Source organism: Macaca mulatta, chromosome 2, assembly GCF_049350105.2.
Source record: "Macaca mulatta isolate MMU2019108-1 chromosome 2, T2T-MMU8v2.0, whole genome shotgun sequence".
In the NCBI taxonomy this organism is placed as follows: Eukaryota; Metazoa; Chordata; class Mammalia; order Primates; family Cercopithecidae; genus Macaca; species Macaca mulatta.
This window is the reverse complement of record NC_133407.1, coordinates 108,302,339-108,322,190: the sequence shown is the minus strand read 5'-3', so window position 1 is coordinate 108,322,190 and position 19,852 is coordinate 108,302,339. Positions and strand designations below refer to the sequence as shown.

Below are 19,852 nucleotides of genomic sequence, written 5' to 3'. Positions count from 1 at the left end.
AGGCTCAAGCGATCCTCCCATCTCAGCCTTCCAAAGTGCTGGGATTAGAGGCGTGAGCCACCATGCCGGGCCCCTGGTATACTTTAACTTCTTCAACCTCCACTAACTATACCACTTCCTTGGCATAGATCTTATTACCTTTGTCTTTATTTTATTCACTTTTACTCTCTGTTTGTCTCCCTCCTATCTTTCATTTATTTCACAACCATGTTTTAGCATCCCTACTGCTTCCCACATAACATGCCAGTGGCTAGATATATGTTGGTAAATAAAATTAATTAACTTTGCCCAAATTAGATCCTAGGCATCTCAAGGATCAGAACTGAGGCTTATAGTCTTTTCTTCCCCCATAGCACCCAGCAGATAACAGGTGTGTTATAAATATAAATGATTTTATTACTCATTATAAAGTAATAAAGGATTTATGACTATGGTGGGACTCTGCTGCTAGATAGCTAATGAACTGCCATGGGAATTAAGGATGCTGGGGAGAAATCTCTAACCTTGAAGTTACAGATATGTCCATGCCTCAGTGCCACTTTCAGAGATGAAATGTGAGAGAAAATACGACACATGACAGAGTCAGTACATCACGCTAAGCTGCGGTAACAAAGAAAGAAAACCAAAGGTTTTTAAATTTAGAGGAAAATGGTTATCCTTAATGTGTGCCTAAAAATCATACTTTGAGGATAAAAATCACCTGAACAAAGTGTATACAAAAACATAGCAGGGAAAGACAGATCTAATTGCTTTTGGGCATTTTTATGACCCCTCACACACAAATAACACATGTTACCAAGTAATACACACATATGTCCCACTATTGCTAATCCTGAATTATAACTAAAATATGCAACTGTGAGTTCTGACTTTATTATCCAGGCTTAATAAGCTAAATACTGGCATTTCTTCATATATAAAGGGCCCGGAAGATAACAGTAGGTCACGATTTTTATAAATGGAAATGTCCTTAACTCACGTTGTGGAACTTTAATGATAGCTGGTTGCTTCAATCTGATGGCTATATCACGGGACCACTGATTTTGCAGTTGGTACTGACAGAAGAAAGGCATGAGGAAAAGAGGTAGGGGCTGTCGCCAGAACTCTGCCAAGGATGGGATGAAGAACTCTGATAGGAGGACCACACCGTGGGTTAACAAGTGGAGACAGAGCCAGAGGGGGATACGGGGTAGCTCGTTTCCAGGTCCCACATGTTTCAACCCTCGTTCTCGAGTGGTCAAAACCAGGGGTTTAACATAGAACACAGAGGACATTAGGTTACAGCTGCCTAGGGATCTTAGTTCTCCATTGGCAAAATGGAAACAGCACTTACGCTATCGGCTGCCTAGCCGCTTTTTAAAATTTATTTATTATTATTTTTTGAGACGGAGTCTCACTCTGTCGCCCAGTGGCTGGAGTGCAGTGGCGCGATCTCACTGCAACCTCCGCCTCCCGGGTTCAAGCGATTCTCCTGCCTCAGCCTCCGAAGTAGCTGGGACTACAGGAGCGCGCCACCACGCCCAGCTAATTTTTTTTTTTTTTTTTTTTTTTTTTTTTGTATTTTTAGCAGAGACGGGGTATCACCATGTTGGCCAGGACGGTCTCTTGACCTCGTGATCCGCCCGCCTCGGCCTCCCAAAATGCTGGGATTACAGGCGTCCTAGCCGCTTTTTAAAAACTCTTCCCCCTTTATTTGTACCGCAATTTGTATTTACAAAGTGCGTTCACCTAGCATGCCCCTCCTAACCACGAGGTGAGGAAAAGCAGGCCAGAAGCCCAACTCCAAACTCCCATTTCCTCGAAGATAAAACTGAGGCTCGGACCAGTTATGTGCGCGAATGCCGAATGGATGGCCCCGGGGGCGATGCTCTCTCACTAAGAAAAGGCCTCCGGGACTGCCCAACGCTTCCTGCCCGGGTTCGGAATGTTATAGACCCGCAAAACTGCAAATGCGCTAACAGTCCTAAAAACGTCCGCGTTGCCAGCTCTGAACTGCAAACGCCGGCAGCAGAGCCGTTTAATCACAAGGTAAACGGACAGTCGCCGCAGCTCGGCTGCCTCCTCCCTGGCAAACCCAGGGCAGGCCGCGACCCGCAGGGCCAGGCTGAACCCGGCGGCCGACCCAACGCCGCTGCTGTCGCTACCTGGACGCCGTGCACGATGTACACCTTCTCCGCCTCGCTCAGCGCCACGGACGCCATGCTGCCGAACAGCCCCGCAAGCCGCACGTCATCTGCGCGCGTCGCCTCCTCTGGACCGCACCCCCACGTCCCACCCACCGCGTCAGCGCGTCATCAACCTGTGCGGCGGCCGCTCCTGCAGCCGCGGCCGCCGCCACTGCCGGGAGCTCGATGGGCTTCTCCTGCGCGCCGCCCGGTGTCTGGCCGAGTCCAGAGAGCCGCGGCGCCTCGTTCCAAGGAGCCATCGCCGTAGCCCGAGGCCGGGTCCCGGGTTGGGGACTGCAGGGGAAGGCAGCGGCGGCCGCGGCGGGAGCCCCACCGGGGTCTGGGACTGGGAACTGCCTCCGGCTTCACGGTCAGTTGGGAAGGGAAACCGGAGTTGGGGTGAAGAAGCTGGGGTGAGGCGAGCCACACGGGCCGGGGGACTCCCAGTGGGAGAGGCGTGCGGCGTAGTTACTCAGAGCTGGAGTTGACTTAGGAGCTCGTGTGTGTGTGTGTGTGTGAGAGAGAGAGAGAGAGAGAGAGACCCCGACTAAGGAGGGGCGGACGTCGTGATTGGCCCGGGGGTGCTGTTTCCCCGCTCTTCTCTCCTCCATTTCTCTAGTCCCTAGGATGACTGAAGAGGAGAGGAGAGGCGATGCAGCCCTCTGTAGGTAGCTCTCGGTGGGAAGGGTCCGGGAGTGGGGGACACTAGTCCTAAGGCGTCCCCACCCCTCCACCCAGGAATATCTCTCGCTGGCTCGCTCACTCTCTATGACCAAACGCTGTCCCAGTACCTTGCTGGGACCTCTTGCCTCGGGTGCTTACCAGAGCGTTGTCCCACAGACAGGGGGGAGGAGGCGCTTGGTAACCGGCGCTGCCGAGGTGCGCAGTGCCCGGACGTCCCCGACGCTTCCTAGCGGGAACTGGAAACCCCGGCTTGATGGAAGCTGTGAGCAGTTGCCGGAAAAAAAGCCAACCCCAACCCCTTGCTATGGCCGAGTGGGAGTATGGGTATTGGATACCTGGAGAGGATATCTGCAAGGTGAAGCTGGGGTCACCAAAGGAACTCATTAAGGCGGGGCGGACAAGTATGGTGCAAGTTTTAAAGGCGCCGTGTGGATAAATGGGAAAAAGTTAACCCAAATTAGTTGAAGCAAGGAAGGCAGGTTAAAGCAAGTCTGATGACTTTCCTGATGTTCCATTTTTGAGGACCCTCCCTGTTCTCAAAAGTGAAAGTAACCCTAATCAGCTTGATGAACCAAAAAAAAAAAAAAAAAAAAAGTTGGTATTATCAGATAATGGCTTCAAATACAGTTTCAGTTAACCATTGGGAGCCTACTATAGACAGGCTTTGTGCTACCTCTAGAACACAAGACAAGTAAAACACACTATGCCGGGAGAAGTTCCCTGGGCAGATGAAGGCTCCGGGGCCAACATAACCACAGATCATGGTGATTAGAGCTATGATGGTGGCATCAGTGAGCACAGTGGGATTGGGAGGTCGTCTGATAAGGTTATAGAGAGGAAGTACTTGCTAACATTCTTAAGCATTAAACTGCTGAGCTCCAAAATTGATGATCCGTTCTTCATAGACTGGACATTAGATGTTTCGTATGTCTGTACATAATTCTCTGCAGGGGCACCTAAAAGGAAGACAGTTTGCAGGATTGGACTTTGCCTTCCAGGGAACTGAAAGAGGTGAAGCCGGAAGGATTTCCTCCCTAATGAAGGCACAGGTGCCCCACCTGTTGTGGCACATAAGTGTGTTTGTGTGTGGTTGGACAGCTGGGTTCTGTGTGAGGAGCTGTGTGTGATAAGATAACATGAGATCGCTAATGTTATAAATGACATTTTCTAGATGTGCTAGAGATTGCTCAGAAAGGAGAGACGCTGGAAGTGGGATTTTAGAAGCTAGGATATCTGAGGAGACTAAGGATTTAAGAGGTGACAGCAAATGGACAGATCAGAAAGACACAGGAAGAAAAGCCTGAGTTCAGATACCATGGAGTCATCTTTATATAAAGATTTTCATATAGAACATGTATTTGAACTGCCCACCCCTCACAATTGACAGGAATTCCATACTGGACAAGGGTCTGCAGTATTTGCTAAATAATGTTATGAATGATGTCTTATATATGAGGCTAAGTAGGTAAGAGAGATGTAAACAGTAGAATGTTCCTTTTTAAATTGTCTGCTAAAACAATGACAATCTTCACTAATCATCTGCTTAAATGCTGCCACAACATTTTTATCACCTTTGCTGTAACAGTGCATTGGACATCTTTAAAATCCATAAATTCAGAGTTATTTTTTAGTGTATTGAAGTAATTCAAAGAACATATGATAACCCAAAAAAATCAAGAAGTCAAGGATGACACAGTATTAAACCATCTTGTTTTTCCATCACTATTAGATTCGTTTATTGAATGAATAAATGAATTGGGGCATACTATTCTGTAGGTTTGTGTATTCTAAAACCTTATACTCTAATTTTCAACACTAATTTACATAGTACTTATTGTAAGCCAAGCATTGTTCTAAGCACTTTATAAAGATTAACCAGGCTAGGTGCGGTGGCTCACACCTGTAATCCCAGCATTTTGGGAGGCCGAGGTGGGTGGATCACCTGAGATTGGAAGTTTGAGACCAGCTTGACCAACATGGAGAAACCTTATCTCTACTAAAAATACAAAATTAGCCAGGCATGGTGGTGCATGCCTGTAATCCCAGCTACTCGGGAGCCTGAGGCAGGAGAATCGCCTGAACGCAGGAGGCAGAGGTTTTAGTGAGCCGAGATCACGCCATTGCACTCCAGCCTGGGCAACAAGAGCAAAACCCCGTCTCAAAAAAAAAAAAAAAATTATTCGGTCCTTGCAACATCCTTATGATGCAAGTATTTTTATCCCTATTTTACAGATTGGGAAATGAGGCACAGAGAGGTTAAATGCCTTAACCAGGGTCACAGGTTACATCATTGGTAAATGGCAGAACCAGGACTTGAGACCAGGCAGTCTAGCTCTCCTGCCCACACTCCTAACCATCACCTTACACAACCTCCCCCCAAGTTTTATTACATTCACCAGAGTATTTGGTGAAGGAAGTCCCAATTTTGTTATGGCATTAGTAACTGTCCCATGAACTATATAGTTAATCTTAATTCCAAAAGCAAGAAGTCTGTTCAAGCATAAACTCATATCTCTTGAATCATTTTTCTAGAGGAACGTGGAATGTGGTGCTGATGGGACTTTGCTGTGTCTGTTGCAGCCCAATATTTTAAACAAGGCAAAAGGTTATATATGAGCAGAATAGAGTTTAACTCCAGATAGCTAAGGAGAGAGCCCTCAATGGCAAAGAAGTCTGATAGATCTGATACTAGGGTTGAGTAGCATGCATGGAGACCCAGATTCCAACCGTATGCCATACTCAGGATATCTAGAAACTCTTCAGTCAGTCAGTGTTTGCATGCCTGTGAGTCCCTAGTGTTCTTATGGGCATAAAGAGATAAGAAACTCAAAACACAGCACCTGCCTAAAAATAGTTTAGAGTTTATTATAGTGGGGGAGCCCAGGACCTTGAACTACTGCATGAACAAGACAATAAAATAAAATGCTCAAATTGAGACGTGGCAATTAGAAGAGAGCCCAGCCTATAATAAGGTGCTAATTGTGCAGGCCAGGTATGAGATACAAAAGGTAAGAGCTGCTGCTAGCCACAAGCCAGCAGCAATAACATTACAGAGGTAGAGTAAATCTGTCCCACCCAGCCTTGGTTAATTAAACCAATAAAAGCCAGTTACAAAAGAGCTTCAGGGCAGTGCTGAGTCTGTGGTGCTGACGTTGCAGAGAGCTTTTTTGGAGACAGAAACTTGCTCTGTTGTCTAGGCTGGAGTGCGGTGGCACGATCTCTGCTCACTGCAACCTCCGCCTCCTGGGTTTAAGTGATTCTTGGGCCTCAGCCTCCCGAGTAGCTGGGATTACAAGTGTATGCCACCACTCATAGCTAATTTTTGTATTTTTGGTAGAGACTGGGTTTGGCCATGTTGGTCAGGCTGGTCTTGAACTCCTGGCCTCAAGAGATCTGCCTGCCTCGGCCTACCAAAGTGCTGGGATTACAGGCATGAGCCACTGTGCTCAGTTGCAGAGAGCTCTTAAAAGCCCAGTAGGAAACCTTCCAATCCCAGTCCTAAGCAGACATGGCCACATTTTAGGCCTTTTGCTTTGCATTTTCACCATTAGCCCAGCACCCTCGAAATGTACAAAGTGAGTTATTGTTTTCCCTGTAGATCTGTTTCCTTTAAACACTTTACATTTGTCCTGCCTGTACCTTGTCTTAAAAGAATGAGGTAGGAGGATCCCTTGAGCCCCAGAGTTTGAATCCAGCCTGGGCAACATAGACCCCATCGCAAAAAAATAATAAAATAATAATAAGTAATAAAATAATGATAGAAATGAAGAGTATCTGTAAAGAATACTATCATAGTCTGGCCAGCAGGTCTTCATCTGTCTTCTAGACATTATAACTCGGGATTACAGTGATAGAAAAATTGCTAGTAATACATGGGTAAAGCTTACTCTTAATTAGAGGAAAGGTTATACAGTCTTCATGTGTGTTTCATTTTGGGAGAGTGATAGCGTGTTTCCTATGTGTCATTAGGGCATATTTGAGAAAAGGGGGTCACAGATCCTGATTACCAAATGTGGAAATATTTAAACACACACGCACCGATAGCCATGGAAAGTAACAAAGTCTCAAGTAGAAGTGGAGGGGTGATATCTCATATTGACCTGCTAGGGGAAAAAATGAGGCTCATGCCATGCTGCCTTTAGTTCCTTCCTGTTTTGCATTTTAAAAAATCATTTGCTTTCCTCCTCGGAAGCAGATTTTCAGAGACAAATGGCCAGTTCATTCATGGCTATCAACTGTGAAGGTGAGAAGGCTCCAGGTGCATGTCCCACTTAATTCAGTCATACATCCTAATACATTTGGAATGCATGGGAAATGTCATTATTTCATAGTCTCCTCCAAACCATAGCCTTCCTAGTATATATTGGCTTGGTGCTTGAACTCTTGGCAAGACATGAATGTGTATTTCCTATTCAAGGTCAGTGGAGATGGAATACCTTTGGGTGAGATCACTTTCTTACCTTAGCAAGGTGAGCCTAATGGGACAAATACAGTTCTGGCCACAGTCCTGTTGCAGTAAAGTCTTCGGTATGTGAAGACTTTAAGAAATAGACCAAGAAATAGTAGCAGAGAATCTAGAAAGACAGGTTGGTTAGGAAGATAACAATCTATAGTGGAAAGACTTCCCGGCATCTTATTCCAAAGATTTGGGCTTTGCTATTAACTTGCTTTATGACTTTGAACAAGGCAGTTTACCTAAGTCTCATTTTGCCCTCAAGTGAGTATCTTGCCAGGTTTTAAAACTCAGAATGGATCCTGGATAGGCACATATTTGAATATTGAAAAATGGCCATGTTTAACTTGGAGTTTTTAAGACTTCTTTCATTTACCACTTTGTTATACTTGATATATTTTGCTAGTGCTTTTTTCACTCTGAAAAAGAATTAAATGAACAAAAGGAAGTCGTAATTGTATGCTGTACTTGATTGAAAAAACTAACCATGCTCAGGAAATTGCTAAGAGGGATAGTTGCTAGTGGGCTGCTTTTTGAATATTAGCAAATCAGGAAAAGAGGTTAAGGGAAGCTTTTGGTTAAAAAAAAAAAAAAATGTAAAATCCAAGATATTAACAAAGAAAATGTTGAATTTGCTCCTGAGAACAGAGGACTCATAGAATCTCAGCCCTGCAAGGGGCCTTAGCAATCAGCGTGATCTTCCCCTTTGTTTTATCAAATGAGGAAACTGAGGCCCAGAATGGTAACTGTCTTGCCTGAGATCGAGATTGTGAGGTTAGCGAGTGGCAGGATTGGGAGTAAACTCTGGCCTCTTGATTCCAAGCCCAGTCTTCATTCTCTTTAGCACTAGCCTCCCATCTATTTCCAAAGCCCTCTGGTGAATGGCAGGAGAGCCCCTCACCAGGTAAGTAGGGGCTGTGTTCTCTCTCTCAGAGCCCATTACAGCCTTCTTTCTGTGGTCCCAGGTTCTCTCAGGGCTCTGCTCTTGCATTGCCACTTACAGTGCCTGGAATAAGTGATATCAGCAGATTCCTGAAAGTCAAATGGCTCCCCTTTTTGATCCCTAGTACCTCATACAGTTGCAATAACTGGTTCTCTCCCTTCCTAGCTAGTCTTTCAGATTTCTTTAAGCACTTTTGCTTTTAGTCCCTAAAAACATCCAAGCTCTGGCCTAAGTGATGTCACAGTGGCTGTGTGGCTGCACATGACACAACGTGGGCCCAGGTGCCATTCTCAACATCCTCAGGTGGGAACCTTTGCCGATTGGTCTCTACCTAGCATGGGGTGGGGGGGGGGCGCTTTTTTCTCACAAAAAGCAGCATTCTGTTACTTGGCACCACAGGAAGTATTTCCCAGCCAAAGCAGATTTTAGGGATTCAATCCTAGGGTGACTTTTCTGGCTGAGGCTTCACGGCTTTCCTGCCTCCTAGGTTAGGACAGGATTAGTATTCTAAATGTTGGCTGGTATTCAGCCAGGGCCCCACCTTAGAGCCCAAAATGCTTATGTTCAGGCCTGTGGCCTGTAAGCACCACCCGATAATGCCACCTCTGCATAACCATGTGTGGGCAAGATAGCCAAACCATAAGTAACCCAAGGTCACTGATAGAAACCCTGCATGCAGCCCACCTGATAATGCCACCTCTGCATAACAATGTGTGGACAAGATAGCCAAACCGTAAGTAACCCAAGGTCACTGATGGAAACACTGCATGCAGCCCACCTGATAATGCCACCTCTGCATAACAATGTGTGGACAAGATAGCCAAACTGTAAGTAACCCAAGGTCACTGATGGAAACATCAATACTCCTCCCCTTTTTATTTTCTAGTTATTAGACAAAATTTAATTGTTGTAGTAAGTAGTGAAAGGAGGCTCTGGGGCAAGAGCAGACTTTGGAAGTACATCCTGTCTCCACCACTTCCTGGAGGTATGAATGTAGGCATGCTTCAGTTTTCTCATTTCTAAAAGCGGGATGGGGAAGTGGGCATTTATACCTGCAAAACAGAGTAGATGTGAGAATCAAACAGGGAGAGGCATGTGTAGCAAGCAGCCCCGTGCCCGGATGGAGGCAGGGGTGACACCTTCAATGAGGGTCAGGAAAGAATCAGGGCCCCACCCTACATTCAGCATATCCCACTCTGTGGCAACAATCAAGCAAAACTAGAGCCTACCCTCACAGAGGCCAGAAGGCAGTTCATTGTCAAATGAGATCATGCACTGGATTACAAAGGAGTTCACAAACCATGAGAGTGTCACTGTCATCGACGAGTGTTCATTGGGTAGCTGGAGTAGTCATTTATTGTTGCCTTTATGAAGATGCTCCCGCTGGCTTACAAACTGCATGTTTTGCCTAAAACATAAGTTTTCGACAAAATGTCAAAAGGACTTAACTTTTCACATTTGTGAAACAGGAAAATTTGACTAAAATCTACCACGTGGTCTTTAATATTTCTCCCAGCTCTAAAATTCTGATGTTTTTAACCAGTTACTCTTACAAGTGGTCTTGTTTTAAAGTTGTCTCAATTTTTCTGTTCATTGCAATGTATAAATGACAGCTATGAAAAGGGAAAGTAGAACGTGTTACCCAAATGAGTGGTGTCTTCTACAGATCTCCAGTGTTTATGGCATTTATTATGTCACACTATATATGGGTGTGTCTTTTTTTTCCCAATTAAAAAAAAATTATAGAAACAGGGTCTCACTATGTTGGCCAGGCTGGTCTCTAACTCCTAGGCTCCGGTGATCCTCTTGCCTCAGCCTCCTAAAGGGTTGGGATTGCAGATGTGAACCACTGCACCTGGTTCAGGTGCATATTCTTTTTTAGTAGGTCAGTAAAGCCAGGAGTTGGTAAAATAGCCAATTGTAATAAAATAATTATAATAAGTAGAAGAACTGTCAGCCTCCATGAGCTCTCCAAATCCCAGACTGTTTTCTGAAATGAAGGACATTGGTAGGAGTCTGAGTGTGTGCATGAATGGGTTTTGTAAGAAGGTGGTCAGTTATGAGGCAAGAAGGAAATTTCAGTTTACTGATCACTTCCTGGTTTCCTCAATGAACTGTAATATGTGTAAGGTTTGGCTTGGAGGTAAAGTATTTTACTTTTTTTTTTTCCATTTGTTTTTTGTTGAAGGCTGAGTATGAAGGCTGAATATGACAGAGACAAAAGGCAGGCAGAGGGAGACAGCCCCTGCTGTAGAGAGAGAAACAGTGTAGACTTGTTGGTAGTAAAGATCTTATAAAACAGGCCAGCTCGCTCTGCCTGTCTGGACACTTTCCTTGGCTAGCAGGGTGTGCTGCAGAAGATAAGGCACCTTTCTTCTGTTGGGCTTCATACCACACCCTTACCTTTTTGAAAAAGTTTAGTGACTCATCCTATTTTTTAATGAAGTATTTCAAACATAGTGATTCATGGTTCATTCTTTGTTTTCTGAGACTCATCTAAAAAGTGGGCATAAAATTTATAATCCTTTTGGATCCTTACACAAATTAAGGTAATTGTAGTGCAGGTGAATTAATTTTCTACTTGACCAGTTTTGTTTCTAAAGCAAAGATCATTTATTTGATCTTTGAGGTTGCAGGGCTTGCTTGTGAATACTTTAAGACTATCACTCTAAAATGTGAGAAGTTTTAAAAGAAACAAACACCATGTTTTTAAGACTACGATTTAAACCATAGAAGGTTAATGTTATATTGATTAGGGTGGATTTCAGCTGAGAGTTACAGGCATAGCAGAAAAAATACTACCCTCTTTCAGTGGACATTTTAAGTGATTGTTTAAGGGTAGACTGAACTATTTAACTGTGGTAAGAATTAGTTTAGGTGAGAATTCAGTGTTTAGGACAGGTTCAAGAGGATATCAGACCAGCCCTCAACAGCAGTCTAGGATAATACTAGATTCATTAAAATGTCACATATTCACTTGAAACAAATTTTGACTTAAGCCAAAAGCATCCTATTTTAGAGTTTCTACTATTTTGCTGATGTTCATGACATCTGCTAAGAAGCTGATGAAATTGAGTTTCAATTTTATAGTTCCTACTTGTAGGGACCCAGAAAGTTTAATCCCTCAATTTTCGTGTTAAAGGTTTAGATAATTCTTATCTCTAAGCCAAGGGGAGATCATTGCACCTGATTTTGAGTTTGTTAAACCAGTCTGTATACAGCTATTTCATACAGGCTCCAATGGTTGAGTTAATTGCCCTTTGTTGATGCTACTTTATGCCATCTCAAGATGTATGCTGTTCACGAGTGCATGAATGTTCGGGTGGATGTGAGAATGTGGGTGGATGTGGTGTTTCAGAAAAGTAATCCTCACAAAGTACTTTGAGGTGCTTCCAAAGATTTGGTTTTAGATCTGGCAGAACTGCTCCATGACTTTAGTGTAGGATCTTGTCTTATGAAAGCAGGCGAATAGGACTTGTTGGCAATCTGAGAGGATGGGGGTCCTTGGGACACTTGCTGGACTGAGAACAGTGGCATTAATACATTGAGTAGAGAACTTCTATGTTTGATGTGACAGTCATGCTTTGACCCCGTCCATAAAGCATGGACTATAGGTCAGGGTTTTGTTTTGGGTTTTTTTGCCACATGATAAATATTTGTAGGGATTTGCTCCTCACTCAACAAATGTTGTAGCTGGATTCTGCCCATCACTAGCAGTCAACACTTGGCCAGGCCAGTTCATCCTGGCCAACCCGATGAAGTGCCACAGTGGGATGGGGCCCAAGAGCTTGGCATTAGCACCACCATGTTCAAACCCTTTGAGCTGCCTACCATGGAGAGACAGCATGGGGATTGAGGCATAAGTGGTGTACCTCAAGGCTGACCCAGCAACCCAGTCCCTGGGGCTCATGGAGCCCCAGACTCCACTTCACTGAATATATTTGTGTCTGTCAGTGTGGGTTAGTGGAAGAGCACACTTGTGATCAGGTGTAATGAAGCACGTTTGTCATATATGGATCTGGAGGCAATTCTCTGGACCAGAAGCAGTTTTTGTTGTTGCTTTTAGAATAGCACTAATTTCAGGCATTTCTTGGTTTTGGTTTCTAGAATTCTATGAAGGAATACTAGCTGATTTCCTTTGACTTCCCATACACTGCCCCCCACAGAGCTCAGATAATCATTTTGATGCCACATCTTATCAGGATTGCTGGCACTAGGGAACTCCAGAACACCTCTGGACCTGTGGATCCATTTCTCCTGTGACTTCCTTACCCTTGCCCCTTCCCAGGCTTAGTTCCTTTGTCTTTCTGGGCTTCAGTGAACTCTTCTATCAGGTGAAAAGAATAATTACTTTGAACATGGAATACTAATATATGGGGGCGTTAACTCTTTTTCATGCTATAAAACCCTTAGCCAAAAAACTTCAATATAAATTACTATAATTCAAATTACAAAATGATCATTGTTCTAGATCTTCCTTGGAAAACTATTAGCCACTTAGAGGAACAGAAAACCTAATACCAAAATGAGACTCAGGCCTGTTGCCCTTGTGCCTCCCTGGACTTGTTGGCCTCTGGACTCATTGGCCTCTGGACTCAGACCTCTCATCTGTCTTGCCTGTCACTTCCAGAGTGGCCTAACCACGGCACGAGTACTGTTCCCACACAACTTTCCTCAGAAACTTTATGGCTCACCAGTACCTTTCAGGATGAAATCCCATCTCATGATGAAATTTTAAAACTTTCTAAAACACAACTTTCTCCTACCTATAAAGCCTCATCTCCAATCACCTCCTCTCTTCCCTACAAAGCTTGCATGTGTCCACAGACACACACACAGAGCCCTGGACATCCTGCCCCTCCCGTTCCCCACTACTACCACCAATTTTCCTGCCAGGCCCACCCGGCCCCCCTTGCCGTTTTGTAAGCAGTATGCTTCACCTGGCTCCAGGCGCTGCTCAGAGCCAACCCCTTCAGAAGTCCTTGCCATGGAAAGTCTATTTATTTCACTTATGATTGTTGGGGTTTTTGTTGCTTGTGGTGTTCGGGTTTTTCTGGTACTGTTTGCCCCTTTTTTGTACTATTCATTAGTCACCTAAGTGTTAGCATTATTGTGGGTGTGTCTGTTTGATATATGTGACCAGTCACTCAGGAACTATTGATTTGAGCACATATACCAAACACTAGGCTACAGAGCTAAATAAAATGGAACTTGCAGGTTAGTAGGAAAAAAGCAAATAAGACTAGTGTTATTAGGTTGGGAGCTGGGGGAGGGAACTGGCAGGGCCTGAGCAGGGCAGCACACACAGATTATTGTCCATATCATCCCTCATGTGTGACTCCCTGCACAGCTCCTTGCATTTAGTGACTGCTCCATGAATGTCTTTGAGTTGAACTGAATAAAGAGAGGAGTTTTTAAAGAGCAAACAGGGCAAGGGGCTGGGGTGAAGGAGACAGGGAGGGGGAACTAGAGGAGGCTGCCCCTCTGAGAGCATGTGCTGACAGGGGTGGTTTGGGGTTTAGGGCCCATCTTTGGGGCCCTGTCCCAGAGCTCCTTGGAAGTAAGGACACTTGTAGGGAGGTGGGTCCTTGGCAAAGGTCTACTGCTCAACCCTAAGGATTGGAGTTTCTCTAATTCAAAATAGAAAAGGAAAAGGGGGTCTATATTTGCCTTTTTTGTTTTTGTTAGGGGCAGGATAAAGGGAACATATACAGTTTGTTTCATGGTTTTTGTTTTTGTTTTTGTTTGGCCATATTTCTCAGATTTTCAGTTGGCTAATTTAAGGAACAAATCCTTATTTGAAAGCTACTTTTGTTGCTTTTGGGAGGTCTGGGGGTTAAGCAAGCTTTTTGTAGCAGTATGCCTTTCTTGGTTTTGATTGGGATATTTTGAAATTCTAAGTGTGGAATGTGCCCTTCAGGTCAGAACTTGGTGTCTGGCCCTGCCAGGTACACCTTTGGCTTGGTCCTTTCCTAGATCACAGGTTCTTACTCACCAGCGAGGGTCATGGGAAAACAGAGCTCTTCTGTACACTCTTTGGTCCCACGTTGTTTGAGGAGAGAACATTCTGGTTACTTGAGTAAGAGTCAGTCCACTTACCTCATGGTCCTACTTGACACACACTGCACCATCCAGAATATGGTCACAGTCCTGAAAGTAAGCAGACAATGCCTCTAAGAGGCTGGGATCACAAAGCTCATGCATTCATTTAATCAACACGTGTATTAAGTGGCTACTCTGTGCCAGTTACTGGGCTAATAAGGGAGGGCCTCCTCCCCTCAAGGACTATGTGGTGAAGAGCTTAGCAGTTGTTCCCTGAAGGCCTATTACCCAAAATGACTACCCTTTTGCAAATAAATCTAACAAGACTAGTTTATTCGCTTTTCTAGCCCACAGCCAATTAGCACTAGTAAATAGAGGATGTGTGGGGATGATTGGTGACCATAGACACACAAATGAGTAGGCAGGAGTGGAGGAGGAAGACAAAGGATCATATACAGAGATGCCAGAATGGCAGTTATAACAGTCTGAGCAAGCCAGTTGATGTGAAGCTGAGACCCAGTGAATTTCAGTAGCCCTGAGGACATCGTTACCTAACACACTCCAGTAGGTGATGTTCCTGGTAATAACTCTAAATAAATCTAAATAAGAAATGATTGATTATTGTGCTTAAGGCACAAACAGTTATAATAGCCTTCCCTCCCTACCTCCCTCCTTCCCTCCCTCCCTTTCTTCCTTCTCTCTCTCCCTCCCTTTCTGTTTTAAGATTTCCATCTTAACCATCCAAATGGTTAAAGTGTGTTTCTGCTTGGAAACAAGTCACATTTATCTGGGAAGTTACTTGTGTGGAAGGGCTTATTCCTCAACAAAACCATGCACATGAAACTTAATTCTTGTTTAATCAAATCATTGTCATAAATACAATCAAGAATGAGGAGTTGTCAAAGGATAGAGTGCAACCACTCTGAATATTCTGTGAATATAATGTAATCACTGGAAGTACCTAAGGAGAATTGCTCTAAAATTTATTTTCAGTGATTATCCATTTATGAAAGCCATATTGTTTATGATAAAGAACAGTTTGATAGAGTGTGCAGGTTATGGGGAAGTGGCCCACAGGCTGCAGATGACAAGAGGTTTTGCCGTCACAGATGTGGGTGGGACAGTGAGTTGTAACTGCCTATCTCCATCACACCAAGCTGTTCTGCCGGGGAAGCAGGATCTGTTATTTATTTGATAGCCAACAACTGCTTGGAACCAGGTGTCAGCAAACTTTTCTTTAAAGAGCTGGAGAGTAAATATCTAGGGCATGTGTGTTACAGCTACTTAACTCTTGCCATTGTAGTACAAAAGCAGCCAGAGACAATTTATAATCAAATGATGTGGCTGTGGTCCAACAAAACATTATTGGTTTTGAGCTTAAATAGTAATTGTGAGAACACAGGTGATATAAATATAAATCTGTATGGCAGTAGGAAACACCAAACGAACGCTTGCAACTGGAGGTTGTCAAAATGTGGAGCTTCAGTCAGCTTTTGAATCATTGTGTGATATCAGCTTTTCTTTTCTTTGGTTTTCCTTGAACAGAGTTTGTAATTTTAGAATTTGCTGGGCACAGGTCAGGTCCCAGACATCCCTGATCTCTGATCTTCTACTGCCCTGTTTGGTGCTTCAGAAGGGGGGCCTGCATCTTTTAATGCATTTAGGTTGTCTCTGGCAGGACTACATTGCCACTGTCCTCTGGAGAGCACAGGATTGCTGTTAGAAAATTTTGGTTGATGGACCACCAGGAACCAAGACTTTTACTATACTTAAGATGGTTATTTATTATTATTTTTTTAAGACAGAGTCTCGCACTGTCACCCAGGCTGGAGTACAGTGGCATGATCTCAGCTCACTGCAAGCTCCGCCTCCTGCGTTCACGCCATTCTCCTGCCTCAGCCTCCCGAGTAGCTGGGACCACAGGCGCCCACCACCACACCCGGCTAATTTTTTGTATTTTTAGTAGAGACAGGGTTTCACCGTGTTAGCCAGGATGGTCTCGATCTCCTGACCTCATGATCCGCCTGCCTTGGCCTCCCAAAGTGCTGGGATTACAGGCGTGAGCCACCGCCCCCGACCAAGATGGTTATTCTATCTCTATGTGTCATGACTTCTTGTCACTGTGATAGACTGTATTTGTTGAGTCGATGTTCCTTTGGGCAAATATGTAATAGCATATTTAACTGCCTTTCAGCCATTAATTCTCTGCCACCTTGAGAGGAGTGGCCCTGACCTTATTCTTCATTATTAGTCTGTGCAACTTGCGACTCTAGAATGTCTGTCATTTTGAATAGTAGTTACTGGTCTGCTCTCCTAACTTTTTGGACATGTCCTTACTATTCATAACAATACTGAAAGCCTGCCTTTGCCCTTCAGAGCCATAGTCTTAGGAAGCATACATGGCCAGTGCTGCTTTTGAGTGATTTCTTCTGCTATGTAGTTACTTGAGTTCTCAAAAGACAGAGATATTCCCTGCCTGTGTTGTAGCCTGTGCTATGGGTGGCTTTTCCATGGCACCTACATCTGGTGGGGCGCTTGAGCCATCGCAGTTTCTAACTGAGAAACCTGGTTGGTGGTGCAACAGGCCAGAGAGGGTAAGGTAAAGAAGAAGAGAAGGGAAATCTATGCTTTCTGTGTCTTGCAGCACATGCTGTGGATAGACATTAGTCATTGATTCTTGGTTATTTCATTGCTGTCTCCAGAGACTTGAATTGCAGCTTCTAGAGAGAAAGGGTGCTTTGCTCAGCGCTTGTTTCTGAAGAAATGGATGTGTTTCCTAGAGAAAATACATGTGCATAGCCTGTGAGGTGTACAGAGTGTTGTGATCTATATCGTTCATCACAAGCTCTTCCACCAGTTCCCTCAACGCTCATACCAGCAGTCCTGGGAGGAGGTGGCCAGGGCTGGAATGTAGATGTTTTCACAGGTGAGGAAACAAAGGCATATGAAGCACCCCACAGCCAGGTGGTAGGAAAACATCTTTGAGCTCGCTCCCCTTCTCTCTGCCTCTCCTTTTAAGTCAAAATTTGAACATATCTACTGAGGCACTGTCCACCCAGTAGATCTCTAATAACAAGGAGACCTAGGTTCTAGTGCTACCTCTAAATTGCCAGGCTGGGCCGGGTGCCGTGGCTCATGCCTGTAATCCCAGCACTTTGGGAGGCCGAGGTGGGCGGATAACTTGAGCTCAGGAGTTTGAGATCAGCCTGGGCAACATGGCGAAACCCCATCTCTACAAAAAAAACCTAAAAATTAGCCAGGTGTGGTGGTGCATTCCTGTAGTTCCAGGTACTTGGGAGGTTGAGGTGGGAGGATCGCTTGAGCCTGAGGTGAGAGGTCAAGGCTGCATTGACCTAAGATAGTGCCACTGCACTCCAGCCTGAGTGACAGAGTGAGACCCCACCTAGTCTCAAAAAACAAAAAACATAAATTGGCTGTGTCCGCTGCTTCTGCTCTGGCTGACCTTGGGCAAGGCATTTACCCTTTAGAGGCTCCCTTTTTATTATCTGTCATGTGAAGGCCCTGTTTCAAGAAGGCTAAATTGACTCTCAGAAGCAGGGAAGAGGACTCATGTTTTAAATGAACGAGGTGATTAGGTGGCTTTGCACATAGGGGTTTGCAGATAGGTAATCACAACTCACTTTGGGAGTAATTTTGTCAAACCTCCTTAATGATAAGACAACACCAAGTTTCTGGATTCTTTCCTCTCTCTTTCAGATGCCAGTATGGACAGAATAGCTTATGATGCTTATCCCCACCCACCACTTCCGAGACATTGAGCGGAAACCAGAATACCTCCAACCGGAGAAGTGTGTCCCACCCCCCTACCCTGGTCCTGTGGGAACCATGTGGTTTATCCGTGACGGCTGTGGCATCGCCTGTGCCATCGTTACCTGGTTTCTGGTCCTCTATGCAGAGTTTGTGGTCCTCTTTGTCATGCTGATTCCATCTCGAGACTACGTGTATAGCATCATCAACGGAATTGTGTTCAACCTGCTGGCCTTCTTGGCCCTGGCCTCCCACTGCCGGGCCATGCTGACGGACCCCGTGAGTATGTCTGGGCTTGTTTTGACCAGCCCACACTCTCCTCCTCTGGCTCTGGCATGGCCATAGCCTGCATGCTCCCCCGGACCTTGGGAATTTGGAGAATAGGAGCGCCAGGGGAGGGTGAGGAAGTAGACCTCTGCCTTGTTCAGAGTTCTGTGGAATTCTGACTGGGGAAGAGGGGTCAACACCTGTACCACAGCCCATCTGTCTTGGTTAAATTATACTATAAGTACATGGATATATGCATTCATTGGGCCTGCTGTGGGAGGGGTTTGGTCTAGGGGAAACCTGCCTCTGGTTAAAAAGACACAGATAATCTTGAAGACTGGGACCAGATGATCAGAGCAGAAAGCATGCTGGAGGGTTGGGTCAGGATGGGGCTTCCCAGTGAAGACACTGCTGAAGCTAGGTGGACTTCAAATTAAAGCCACATCCAATTCCAGGAACCTGCACGGAAATGGCCTTCACTTTGCTTGGGCGAGGTGCGTCTTTTCCTGAAAAGCTGGACAAGCCTGTTTCAGGCCGCAGCAAGTGCCTCTTGGTGAATATCTGTGGGTAAAGCAGTAGTGTTCTGCTCAATGACTTAGCTGAATATACCAAGCTGCGCACGTGGCTATTGAATGTTTGTGCACCCTGGTATTAAACCCTCTGTTCTGTTCCTTTTCTTGTATGGGAAAAGCAAGAGAATACATTATTTGATAAAGACCTTCTGTGGCTTGTTTCAGTACGTGGGACGTGTGTGTTTAAATTAAGAGAGGGAAAGCACTGCTACTAGACACTGACCATACAGATTTTGTTTCTGTGAGCCCCAGGGACAGTGAGGTAGTGATGATAATGATGGGCCTGAGCTAGTTCTTGTCTCAAAGGGCTCCATTTCCTGCCGGTTCAGGTGGTGGATTATTATTAATCCATCCCAAAGGAAAGCAGCTTTCCCAACTCAATTACATGTCAGCCACTAGTCCAGACAGCATCTCTGTTCATGCGCATGCCTTAGGAGACCAAACACACTGGCAGGCAGGGGCCTGTTGGCCTAGTATTTAGCACTGCATGCAGGACAGCCATCACCTGAGGGAAACCATGTATATGGGTATAATCCTAAGTGTCCCCAAACACAAGGATATGAAAGAGTTTTCCCAGCAGCATCTATATGGTCATGCTGAAAATAAGTTAAGGATTTATTCAGAAATGTTTATGATACCATTGCTATTGGGGATGCAGAAGTAAAAGACATTGCTTCTCTCAGTTCATAGTTTACTGTCTACCAAGCCCCAGATACTGTTCTTACCCTCAAGATGCCCTCTGTCTAGAAAAGACAGGTGATGATAAACCTGTGTGATGAAGGTTGTGGCAGAAAGAAACATGGATTGCTGTGGGAGAACAAGGGTGGGGAGATTAATCCATCTATAGAGGTGACTGCTTGGAGGAAGCAATGCCAAACCAGCTCTTGTCCAAGCAGTGGACATTGAGGACAGGAAGGCAGGCAGAGGGAGCCGCTTGCAGAGACATAGGAATGCAGGA

At 44.9% G+C, this 19,852-nt stretch overlaps 2 protein-coding genes across 8 annotated transcripts in view; one reads left to right on the top strand and one right to left on the bottom strand.

Moving 5' to 3' along the window:
- Positions 1-3,437, bottom strand: part of EXOSC7 (exosome component 7) — a 35,158-nt gene extending 31,721 nt beyond the window's left edge. For 2 of the 3 annotated variants that reach the window (XM_015131169.3, XM_077992292.1), the window contains exon 1: positions 2,988-3,437. In XM_015131169.3, the coding sequence (XP_014986655.3) occupies positions 2,988-3,233 (246 nt within the window). In that variant the 5' untranslated portion in view covers positions 3,234-3,437. Of the gene's footprint in view, positions 1-2,144; positions 2,236-2,987 lie in introns of those variants that run through there. The other variant, XM_015131171.3, reaches the window with a different exon arrangement.
- Positions 2,294-19,852, top strand: part of ZDHHC3 (zinc finger DHHC-type palmitoyltransferase 3) — a 60,813-nt gene continuing 43,254 nt past the window's right edge. For 4 of the 5 annotated variants that reach the window (XM_001114753.5, XM_015131164.3, XM_015131168.3 and 1 more), the window contains exons 1-2: positions 2,294-2,535; positions 18,005-18,334. In XM_001114753.5, coding sequence (XP_001114753.2) covers positions 18,029-18,334 — 306 coding nt within the window. In that variant the 5' untranslated portion in view covers positions 2,294-2,535; positions 18,005-18,028. Of the gene's footprint in view, positions 2,536-18,004; positions 18,339-18,777; positions 18,876-19,852 lie in introns of all 5 variants that reach the window. The other variant, XM_015131158.3, reaches the window with a different exon arrangement.